The sequence below is a fragment of the Lathamus discolor genome, chromosome 2, assembly GCF_037157495.1.
Source record: "Lathamus discolor isolate bLatDis1 chromosome 2, bLatDis1.hap1, whole genome shotgun sequence".
NCBI classification, from domain to species: domain Eukaryota; kingdom Metazoa; phylum Chordata; class Aves; order Psittaciformes; family Psittacidae; genus Lathamus; species Lathamus discolor.
In genome coordinates, this window is record NC_088885.1 from 37,719,930 (window position 1) to 37,732,250 (window position 12,321).

The window sequence follows — 12,321 nt, forward strand, 5'->3', positions numbered from 1 at the left end:
AAGCCAAAAATTTCCTTCTTGAATATTGGTAGAGATTACTCTCCTCCTGCCCTGCCCCAATACACAGGGGTTTAAAAATTCATAGTATTTCAGTTAATATCACAATTTTGGTTTTGGAGTTGCTAGGCAACATCAAAAAAAGTAAATGTCCCTGCTCTGAGCTCATACCTTCATTATTCTGCCACTCTCACAGAATTTGTTACACAAGCCTTCCAGGGCTGAATCCTGCTACTGTTCAAGCAGCACCACCATTATTTGGTGCGCTGTAATGGAAATGTTTTTAACATCATACCTTGAAGATATCTGCAAGGATGTCTAACTGTTCTATTTGTTACTAGTGTCTGAGAAGCTCTGTGGTTTTTCCCATCTCTGCTCATTTTTCCCCTTAAATCACCTGTCAAGTAAAGAACAAAAGAACACGACAGTTTCATTATTTCATAATTTTAATTATGTCAGGGCAGAAGGCAGAGCACATTGTCCACAGAACTGCTTGCATTGCTTCAGTCCCCTCAGCATTTCCTTCCAGAATGCCAGAACAGAAGAGATTTAGTAAAGGAAATGACTTCCATACATAATTACTGGTTAATAATTGTATTTCAAAAGGGAAAGCTTAGCTGTGCTCGCTAGACCATCATCCCTAGTTACTGGTGTATGTGAAAGATATTACCTTTAATATTTACTTTATCACATTATTAACCACATTCAGTCAATTATTGACAAAATTGTTAGAACAAGTAACAAATAAAAGCTCAAGGCAGTTCAAAACACTGCATGGCTTTTCCTTCAGTCAGCCTCACATCACACTCACATTCAGTTTCTATTTTTCAAGCTGGAAGTAGAAGCAGATGCACTTAGATTTGATCTGCCACCCCAAGGCCATAGTGAAAGGTTGTCCCAGCTCCTCCTCAGCCTCTTCCAGCTCCACCCAGACACTTCACACCCCTGCTCTATGCCCTCCTGCATGTATTCCCACCAATCTCCCAAGTCCTCTCCAGCCCAAGCAGCTGCACAAGCACAGCAGCTTTTAAATCTCCACTTTTGTAATTTCCATGTCCACCTCTTCCCACCTTCTACTGCATGCCTTCTGTAGGTGGAGCTACAGGGCCATCTACATGATGCAGCATATAGTCTGTTACTAAAACCTGTTTCCAGAAGCCACACTATTTGTATCATCAGTGACATAATAGTAAAGTATTTGCATTTATCGCTAAGCTATGGCACCAACCTGATTTCTTGAACATCCTCTTAAGCTCCACCAGCATGCTATGCCATACCATACCTGTTTTACCACAAATGCAACTCACATGGTATATGAGGTGCGCAGAGGATCAAACAATCTGTTCACATCACTTTCACATGTCTAAGTCACAACATCCATTTTAAAACCAACATACGTATCAACAAACAAGCAGAACTGCATCCTGTGTTCCACTACACCTCTCCACAGGAATCATGATAATGAGAACATACCTCAGTGAGCTACACTGTGAAGCATCGGAGGAAGAGCTTCTTTTCCTTTCAATGCTGAGGTCTGTCTACTACTCTGCAATTATATCTGCACCTATTATGTAGACATCATAAATGGTAAAAAGCTGGGTTTGGTAGCTGCCATTTCTATGGCAACACATAAAATACGAAAATCTTTGAGAACAGTTAGTTAAAAATCTGTATTCCTTGGTGTATTTAGTCTTTAAGAATAATTTAACCTGCACAGATGAGATAGAAAAGGAAGTCAAAATCAGATTGTCAAGGAATTTGTAAAGTACAGAAATAGTGTAGCTATGAACTTTGTGAAAACTTGGATTTCTTCTTGCAATCTGCAAATACATCCCCGTATTACCAGTGAATCTGAGCTAGAACCAAATGTTCTGGATCTGATTATATTAAATTCAAAGAGGCATGTACTTGTACCCAGTGTCTGATCAAGTAACAGACAGCAGAAGCTTTTGTTAAATGATTGTGTTACGCAGTGTATGTCTGCAATCAGAAATTAACAGAATTCATAGCAAAAGGGAATGATTTTTACATTTAAACTATGAAAATATTAAGTCAGTCTTGTCTTTGGGTGGATTATCTTTGCTACCACACGGCAATCTTGAATCAGGTTTTTACAAACCATGTTATTCACAAAACATGTGCAGTGAACTAGACAGGTAAGTGCACAGAAACCCGCTTACATTTTCTGCCTGACAGTAGCTGTTGCTCTCTCCCTATGAACAAAAACCAGGCACCATTTTACCTCTATGAAATACAGCAAAACCATACTGCAGTCAAGTTTAAGTAGGCACTGATACTGTTTGTGCATTAAGTATACCCTCATGGCTTCTTTCGAACACAGAAAACATTATCTTCATTTTGCTGAGGAAAGAACATAAGGAAATTCTGACTCTACAAAAATAAATGGAAATTTTACCGCTGAAGGCAGGAGATCACCCTGAAAAAGCAAGTACCAGACTCTGAAATGTATTTAGAAATCTATTATGGCATTAAATGCAGTCAGAAAGCACTGACCAAGCACAGCAGATTACATAAACTATTGTGCTTTACAAAGCTATAAAAAGAGCTCCCCAAGATACTCTTCTCTCTATTCTGCCATCACTTTACATTAATACATGGTTGAGATTTCAGGCACTGGGGAAACATCCTGCTCTGCAAAGAAGCTAGTAATTTAAAGACAACAAGGTCATGTCAAAGATGTACACCAAGTGTTCGGAGAGGAGGAAGAGCAGACAAACGGTACTTCATTTACCGGTAGTGCACAAGAAATAACACATTTTAAGGAGGAGGAACAAAGGAGTGTAGGTTTAACCCCTTCACTCCACAGTCCTTTGCCCCACAAGGTAAAAATAGTGTTGAAAATATTTTCCTGTTATTGGGTGGAATTAATAAACTAGCAGATACATTGATATTGCCGCTGAAGAATAAATCCCATTTCTGTATTATACATACTGGAATATTTGGTAATATTTTAAAGTCCTTCATACAGCTCTAGATGGGGTTCTAGAGGTCTAGGTGCAATACAATGCCGCCGTATCACATGGGATGAAACTGAGGACTTAAAATGGAGAACTCTGGTCTTACAGTTCTACTCACTGAATCCAACGAGAAACAGACACCTTAATATAAAGCACAAGCTGTTTAAATGGGGGCTGAGGAGAACACAGCTAAGCAAGTGCTGTGTTATTCAGTCCAGCTGGTGAGAGCTGGAAATGATACAGGAGGCACAAAGTTTCCTTCCTATTGGGATCTGCAGTATTCATTTCTGACTGAAGAGGACAAGGCTAGAAAGAAGTCTTGGACAGAAACCTGGTGTCCAAGAATAGAGAGATTAATTTCATTGCTGTAAATCCTGCTGACATCAAGGCAAATAAAGAGGGAGGAAGTCATGATCCCAACCATCTGCTTATGGATAAAGAAGAAAAAAGTTTTCCATCCCTTCAGATTTTGAGAAGAGAAAAAAAAAAAAAGACAACACTTGGGAAATAAAAAAAGCCAGCAACCTGAAAACCACACTGAGCAATCCTGATTTATAAAAACAAGAACCCATATCTCTTCTTGTTCAAACCTTTAAGTGTGCACTATGAAATAAAACTACACTCCTACAGTAGTGCGAAACACAAGAGATACGGATATGTCAACAGCAGGGAATGATTAAGATACATTTTATCACAACATCAATGCATCTGTGCTTATTATTACCAACACTAAGAAATGCTGCAGAGAAAAGTGGTGGAGTGCATCTCCATCACAAGAACAAGGCTAGACATATTCCTTTACCCTAAAACTTCTCCCAGGCATAGCTAGCTGCTCTTCATTTTATTAATTATTCAAAAAGGTATTACTGCTTTAATTTGCTTGCTGTGCACGTAGAGCAGTAAGTTTGTTTTGTAATGGAAAATCTCATTTGGAACAGCATAAAATAGATGTAGCAGATTGTCTTATTTTGATGTCAGCCTGCTTTTTCTGGCTGTGTGTTTCATCAGTGTCAATGGAACCACCCTCAGCCCTAAGTAGGCTATGCTGCTTCTCCCCATTCTCAAGGATAGAAACTGTAGTCATGAAAATACAGATTGTTTACAGTAAACATCCAAAAAGCCATTAATTATTTCTGGCTGCTATAATATGCTAATATGCCTAATTTCTGTAGAAACTATAAAAATCTCTGCACTTCCAATCAGACGCCACTGGGTTTATATTAGTACATCATGAGATCAGCAAAATGTATGAGATTCTAAGGTTTAAAACATATTTGTGGTATTTCTGTCCCTTCTCCATTTTCTCCTCTAAAAGTGAAAAGTAACTCTGCTTTTTAGAGCAGAAATTATACTTCATGCAGTAATGATGACAACCACATGGATTCTAAACAAAAACAATGGCTTGCACGAACAAGCACCCACTGTACTCTAATATGCTAGAGAGAAGCACTGAACTATTGCCTGGTAATACAGTCACAGTTCCCTATCTCTGGCATTTACTCAATTTTCAGATACAAGTGTGAAAATTTAATTCACTGAAAATCTATTAAGGAGAGACTGCAACAGAACTATCACTGAAAAAAGCAGCTCCTGAAACAAAAGACAATCAGAATAATGAGGTTAGGTGTCCTCTCCTGACAAGGTGCAGATCTGGCAGTGCAAACGTGTTACTGTAACTTATTTGCCAGTTAAATATTTCTCCAGCATGGAGCCATCCCAGCCATCTTCTATCCTCCTCCCTTTACAGTCCAAGCACAATAGGAATGGCGAATGACAGGGTAACACCGTGTTTACTTTACATATAGCTAGTTTGACAGCCCTTAGAGTGCTCACGTAGCCTGCACGAATAGAATGGCTGCTTACTTATTAAATTAGGCTACTTTAATATAAATTGGTTGGGACATGGCCAAAATTCTACTAGAACTGGCACGATGCAGTCAGGGCTTAAATGCGTCTTTGTTCCACATCTTTGGTTGCACGGAAAGATGCTTGCTTCAGCTGAAGTGTGAGCTGGAGCCTAAGCATATCATCTTCAATACCTTCCTTTCCATGGCTTTGTGAAGCTAAGTGGCCCAACAAAGACACATTTTGTTTAGTGGTCCTCAAGCTTTCCTTTTCCAATAACACAAGTGCTCCAGCAGTTTGTCATGAATCAAACAAGGCTGGATTTGCCTCAAGACTGGGAGCCTCAAGCCTGCAACACTAATTAACTAACCCATATTGCTCTTTACTAATATATACTGCACACAAAAGGGTAACTAGCTCTTTATATGCAGGAGTAAAAACCATTTTCCATACTACGAGGAAGGACTCAGGATGGACTGCTTTTTGTGGAGAAAGTAAATGTGAGTCAGTCTCCCCTGTCTTTTTCTGAACAAGGGAAAACAAAATAGTTTATAAATTCACAAATTAAAATCGGTTTCAGGAAGAATGCAGTGAAACTTGGTGTGAGAGCACCACCGGAGAAGTGCCATTTCCACAGTTAAGGGAAATGCTGAATCCATTCATTGCACTCTTTTTTCTATTACTCAATTTTATATCATATTCAAATTTATTCTTTATTAAATCCCACTGTTTTATGCTCTAATACAGCCAACTTCTGACAAAAGATTTCTAGCACGCTCTTTGAAAATACATCACCTTTTTCAGTGAACAGAGGCAGGAAGGAAGCAAAAAATGTTTCCCCCTTCACCTCTCTCATCCTCCCACCCCTCCCTTCTGCCAACACGCTGGTTTCATGCTTGTTGCTCTACTTCTGGATGTGATCATACACTGGCTCAAAGCATTTGTCTTGCAGGGACAAAAATCCCACCAATTGTCTATACAGACACACATTTCTGGCTCCTTTTTCTTCTCTTCCTTACAGCATCTATCTTTCTCACCTTCCATTCTTCTTTTTTTCACTTCTTTTTCTTAACAACCTTCTGGTGCATATTTAAGAAGACACAGTGCAATTAACTGAAGGGGAACCACCCGAAAAGACTTATGCACCCCTTAATCGTTTACACTTGGAAGGTGTAAAGATGGCCAGCACAGTATACCAGCTAGCAACGATAAAACAAACAGAAATAGGGAGCCTAAACCACATTATTTCTGGAAAATGTCCTGTTTGCAATAGGGAACACTATCCTAAAGTGTAGAACACTGAGTGCATTTTACAGCTCGTATTACTCACTCGGTCCTTTCAAAAATATTAATCTTTTGCCTTTTTTTTTTTAAATTTTAAATCATTTATATGTACTTTCCTTCTTTAATGTAGTAGTCAATCTTAAAGTGATTTACAAAAGAAGTTGGTACTATATTCCCTATCTGACAGGCAGGAAACTGAGCTACAGACAAGAGACAGACCAAAGGTCAGATAGCTGGCTGCTGGCAAAGATAAGGCTAGTTTCCATTTCTACAGGCTTCCAATTCAATGCTGCAGTAAATTCGTCTTCCTACTTCTCCGTCTGTGGGTGAAATCAAGTTTTTTCAAGATACTTTTTACATGAAATATTTAATAACTGCAAAAATGGCACATTTACAAAAAAATCTGTCTAGAAGTGGCACACAATGCTACTCAAGTATATTTGCATATATACTATGTATTACTTGATGAATAAAACTCTGTCTTCTTTTAGACAGAAAACATTTCTGTGTGCTTATATGACCATACTATGTTAACATAATAAATGCAGCAAGACATTTGTTTCAGGCAAATGAAGCCATCCAGGGAATCCCAATGAGATGTTACCTACCAAATTTTTGGTCAAACCTCCATGCTGGAACGTGCGCATTGTGCTTCAGGTTGCTGTTTGGTGGCAGAGGCACTGTTACATAGATGGGGCCATTCACAGGGATTGGAGTCCCATCACTGTTGAGGAGATGAACGCTGACTGCAGTGACAGGGGTGAGGTCATACCTAGTGCTGTTTCCTACCAAGAGAATGAATTAATATTGTGACCACAGAATTTCCTAGAATTTACACCCATGGTGTCCTAAAACTGCAGTACTACACCAGCATATTTCCTCTAGGGACTGTGGAAGTAATCCTCCCCACCTTACAAAATTCACAACACAGATATCCATGCTTCTGTATTTTTCACTTAATTATGGAAAATTGTGAAGAAAATGACAACGAAAAAATCTCCTGCATATATTTTAATTAATCTTAAATAAATATGAGTATCACAGTGATAATCATGGCAAAAAAAATTAATCTCACAAGCCTTTACTATAGCCTCACATGCCCATATTATAACTAACACAGCCAAACATGCAGTGAAACTACAATGATGATCAGGCATATGTTTAAGAATGCCAGGATGGGTTTCCTTTGGCCTTTCACTGAAATAAACCAAGCTAAAGGGATTATTAGGATACACAGTGTTAGCTTCTTATCTATGTAAGGTAATAATAATTATTCTTTATGTTTAAACTGCATGCCAATGGATGTTACTTCATGACAACACTACTTAAAAAAGCATTATAACTCTTCAGCTATTTAACCAAATTAATCAATGATGGGAAAAATACCATATATATACATACACACACACACACACACACTCACATGTATTCAGGGTATATACAGATATGTATTCAGAGGAGAAAAGCTTGAAGTTTAAAACCATAGAGAACTGAAACTTTAAGCAATAGTGGTAGTAGTTTAAATCTGAAGAGGTGGAGCTTCCAGTTTTACGGGTCCTTAGTGCTGCCAACAGCAGCAGTCCTGCAACCTCCTTTGTGCTAATCTGGGGTTGTGCAGCTGGTCATCCTGCTGTGGGGCTGATGTGACAGCAGTAGCAGGGGTGCCTGGTTGGTAGAGCATGGGGTACTGTCCTTCCTGCGATCCTGGTGCCTTACGTCAGCATAAACTGCCTGTAAAAGCACATTCACACCCCACAATGGGACACTACCTGCTACAGTGAGACACACAGTATTCTCAGGAACATGCATTATCTCAGTGACTGTTCACTGGGATGAGTACATTTGAGAGAATGAAGGGAAAGCATTAAGACCTTTATGACTTCTCCTAACAGTGAGCAGGTCTCAAGGAATGGCTTTTAAATTTGGTATCTCTGAGTAACAGCTCACCAAAGTTAAGACATCACCAGGAAAGGGGTGGGAAAGTGGCGGGAAAGTGGCAAAGGGCAAGGAAAAAGACAAAACTCCTCAGAATTTTCAGATTCTTTGGATTTTGCAAGAATTGCCAAACTAAAGACATGGAAAATAACCAGCATGTGGCTTATTTACTATAGCATCTACTCTGATGCACATTTTCCCCAGATTCCAAGGTGAGTGTCACTGTTGAACAGCTGACACACAAGGGGCATGCATGCTGCTTTGATCTACTGTGAACAGCAGGGCAGAAACCTATCTTCCAGAGGAATTAAAGTGCTGAGAAAACAGGCACTCTGAAGATGGCCATATAAGAAAGCCACAGAGCTAAAAGAGAAAAAAACAGAAAAAATAAGGTTTGGAAATTCAGTTAAGGGGTAGGAGAAGGCTGCCAGCCTACCCAAGCATTTGTATATTACAGGTTCCAATGGTGCACAATATCATCCCCTTACGACCTTAGAATACAAAATAAAAATAGAGGAGGGAACTGGTGGGGGAAAAGTTGTTCTTTTATTCCTGATTGGTCGATCCACTGCTTCTGTCATGCACCTATAACTTATGTCAGATTGATACTTGTCCCCAGGTCACTGGACTTGAGCCACTAAGTTTCTCAGGCTGTATCACAGAAATAAATTCCTGGTACTTAGTATAATGACCTAAGTTCTGGCATATACAAATTCCTAATGACAAAAGGTACAACTTCAGATCTTAGTTATCTGAACTAAGATTAATACTTAAGATTAAATTATATATTTTACTTATTTTTAGATATTAAATGTCTTGAATTTCTCTTTCATTACTGTCTTGATAAAGCACATCGGCTTAATACCTGTAAATATGAGTTTTCATCCCCAGAAAAAGCATTCTGACTTTGCAACTTTTTTACTTAAGATGTACTGACTTTGCTCTGTGTTGTCTTGTACTGATGCTTTGCTCAGTGCTGGGTTGAACAAGTTATACTAGAAAATGGAAGAAATTTCTGAAATCCACTGACTGCTGCAAGAAGAAATAATCCTTCAGTTTTCCACCTTGCACAGTATGTAAATGCTCATTAAAAAGATAAATCTTTGTCTTTTCTGTTGTAAAGGTAAATTAAAATCAATGCTTATGAAATTCTCACATGATATAAAAATGAAAAGCACATGCACAGATTAAATGGGAATGGACTTCAATAAATGTCAGCTTTCATTTCTTTCTTGTCATTTTTTACTTCTGGTGACCTGCAAAGAGCTCTAAAAATAATTAGAGGAAAATCCACTGTGATTTAGACTCGATTCTTTATAGAACAGCCTACAAATGCAGCAGGAGTAATGGTTATTACCCAGCTTTGTCCATTGCTGCAGCTAATGGCAAGTTTTGTTTACCTTAGTTAAAAAGACAAGATATTGTGAAACCAATCTGTCCAACTGGTGATTAATACAAACAATAAGCTAATACTATACAGGCTTGTCACTACAAGCAGCTAAATTCTCGGAATTTTTATGTTTGGAACATGCTGATTCATGCAATGAATTTTCACTGCTCCATATTCAACACCCAGTTGGGATTTAGTGGAAACTGTTGAACTCATAGATAATAGGTTTTAGTTAAACAACTGTAAAGTCATTCTGGATGAACACTAGTCAGAGAACTGAGCTCACTGAAACAAATGGGAGGACCTCTCCAAAACTCTGCAGACATGTAGAACTGCAAAAGAACAGAGGAGTAACTGGGTGGGGAAGAGAGGTGAGAGACAGGGGAGACGGAGCAGTGCTCAGGAACACTCCAAAACCTCCCATGCATGTAAATGCTAAGCTTTTTTTAGAATTCTAAAAGTTTTACATATTTTCCTTTTGATAAGAGAAATATCCAAATTACCCCAGCAAGTGGTGATTTCATTTTTTATTTCTTCAAAAGCTTTTCAGGTGAAATCTTCACCAAGCCACTTGGAGATGAAGGAAAGCAAGTCAACCCAAGTTTAGGATTTTAAAGTTTCATCTTTCCACAGGAGAAACTTCTAATAAAAACGGAGAACATTCCACCTATACTACAGTGCATATACAAATATATTGTATTTGTAGTCTGTATTATATCATACTGAATACTAATACTACAGCATTCAGAAAACATGGCTCTTCACAGTCTTTTAAACTCCGTCTGCCAGTTATTTTGGTCTTCTGTGACATACTTTTACTTGAAGGCTAGTAACAGTCAAATCCAGGGCCCCACGCTCAAGTAGAAAAGGTTCTGCCATGCAAGCAAACACAACACTAAAAATCCAAGGGTGTGTTCACCTGTTCTGTAGGAGGCAAAACAGGAGAAAGATGATACCCTGGCTATCTGGGGGTGTTGAAGGCCAGGCTGGACAGAGCCTTGGGTGACATGGGTTAGTGTGAGGTGTCCGTGCCCATGGCAGGGGGTTGGAACTAGATGATCTTAAGGTCCTTTCCAACCCTAACTATCCTATTAGTCTATGTAATTCTCAGGAAAGTGATTATCTGAAAACTTGGCAAGACCTGTTTTCACTAAATAAATGCCAAGGGTGGGAAGCTGGGTTGCTGAGTACTAAGGAAAGACTTGGGAAAGAGGAATCCCACACACATGGTTAACGCTTTGTTCAGTGGGTTTAGAGATAAAAAGAAAGTAGATGAGGAAGGAGACAGATGAAAGAGATCAAGTGCAGTCCTTCATTTTAAAAAAGAGATAATTGATCATGTCTGAGTATGAAGAGCCAGATAAGACTGACGGTTGAAGATGAGAATAGGGAAATAACAGAGAGAGAGAATCAGATAGGATGAGATGTACTCCCTGGAGCAGACAGAAGTATTGGAGTAAGGTAGCAGACATTCCTAATCATAATAGAAAAGGAGATATTCAGATTTGTACAAAGGTAAGTTTATTTTGCCTTTTTTTTTTTTTCGTTTTTTTAGGGAAAAGATAGCAAGCTCAGTATATACACACATGACCTAGCATTCAAAGTCACCTAGATCAACACATCACAAGTAAACACATCCTGGGAAACAGCAGGGAGGGATCTCAAAGGGTTATTCAGCCTTCTTCAAAGCAGGCTCTTTACACCTATGCCATCCTCACAGGTGATTGCCTAACCCTGTCCCAACACCCTCAAGCAATTGATTCTAAAGCTTACACTATTCTCACCATAGCAAGGTTTTCTTCATAACTAGTCTGAATCTCTCTTGCTGCACTGCAAGTCCACTGTTGCTTTCTACATCAACAGAAACATAGAGAAAACATTATTCTCCTTTTCCCAGCAGCATTTTATGGATTTAAAAGAGTTCTGCTCCCAATTCTATTTTTCTCTAGCCTACACAACACCAATTATTTCAATTAAGAATAAATGAGAAGTGGAAGAAGATTAACAGGCAGTCGCAGTCATAAAAATGCATTACAGCTTTGAACTGAACACTGGTTGTGTTTCTACTATGAATTTTCATTGTTTTCCCTTTGGTGCTAGATGAATTTGCACATTTTTGGCTGAAGCTAGATTCAAAAGTATTAACCAAGTCATTGAAACAACTCTTAGCTGAGACAACAGAGTACTGAATCCTTGCTATACAGGCATTTTTTTATTTTTAGAAAAAAAATGAACAAGAATTCTATGGCATCCTGAAGTTAAATTCTCTTTTGTCCCTTCGCATTAACTTCCATTCTTGTATGCGCATGCGTGATACATTTGGAAACTTAGCTCTAAACTACAAGTGTAACAAACTTTTCTGACCTCCCAAGTCCAGAGTTTTCACCTTTGCTATTCAGTGGCCCCATTTAAGGGAGAGCGGGCCTTGCTCTCTTGCTTACTGGTAGGGAAAGGAAGGCACTTTGGTAGGGAAGGTGAACCTGTCACATCACATGAACTTTAAGGAACATTTGCTGGAATGGGGAATGGAAAAAATTGTATGTTCAAAAGTCAATCCCAGGACCAATATGAAATCAGAGCAAAAACAAAGTAGTGGGTTACCTGTTCCATTTCCATCTAATCCCTGCAAATAAGGAAAACTGTCCACTTCCCAGGGTGAACTGGCTGCAGTCAGATATGCTGTTAAATCGCTGTAGCTAGTGTTCTCGGGTAATTTCACAGATCTTCTCTGAAAGTGAACTTGTGGCTGAGTCCGTGCACCTAAAAAAAATTAGAAGCGCCTTTGTATCCAAGGTGGGCAGAATACGCAGGTTTTCACATTTATGGAAGCACATTTACAGTCTTTTTTTATTATAAATTATGATAGTTTGTGAAGGATAGAGACATCAGAGG

At 38.8% G+C, this 12,321-nt stretch overlaps 1 protein-coding gene across 4 annotated transcripts in view; it reads right to left on the reverse strand.

Annotated features, from left to right (window-relative positions):
• Positions 1-12,321, reverse strand: part of FAM171A1 (family with sequence similarity 171 member A1) — a 96,744-nt gene that overhangs the window by 13,200 nt on the left and 71,223 nt on the right. For 3 of the 4 annotated variants that reach the window (XM_065666472.1, XM_065666470.1, XM_065666474.1), the window contains 2 exons: positions 12,031-12,189; positions 6,713-6,889 (listed from right to left, as the gene is read on the reverse strand). In XM_065666472.1, the coding sequence (XP_065522544.1) occupies positions 6,713-6,889; positions 12,031-12,189 (336 nt within the window). The remainder of the gene's footprint in view (positions 1-6,712; positions 6,890-12,030; positions 12,190-12,321) is intronic. The other variant, XM_065666473.1, reaches the window with a different exon arrangement.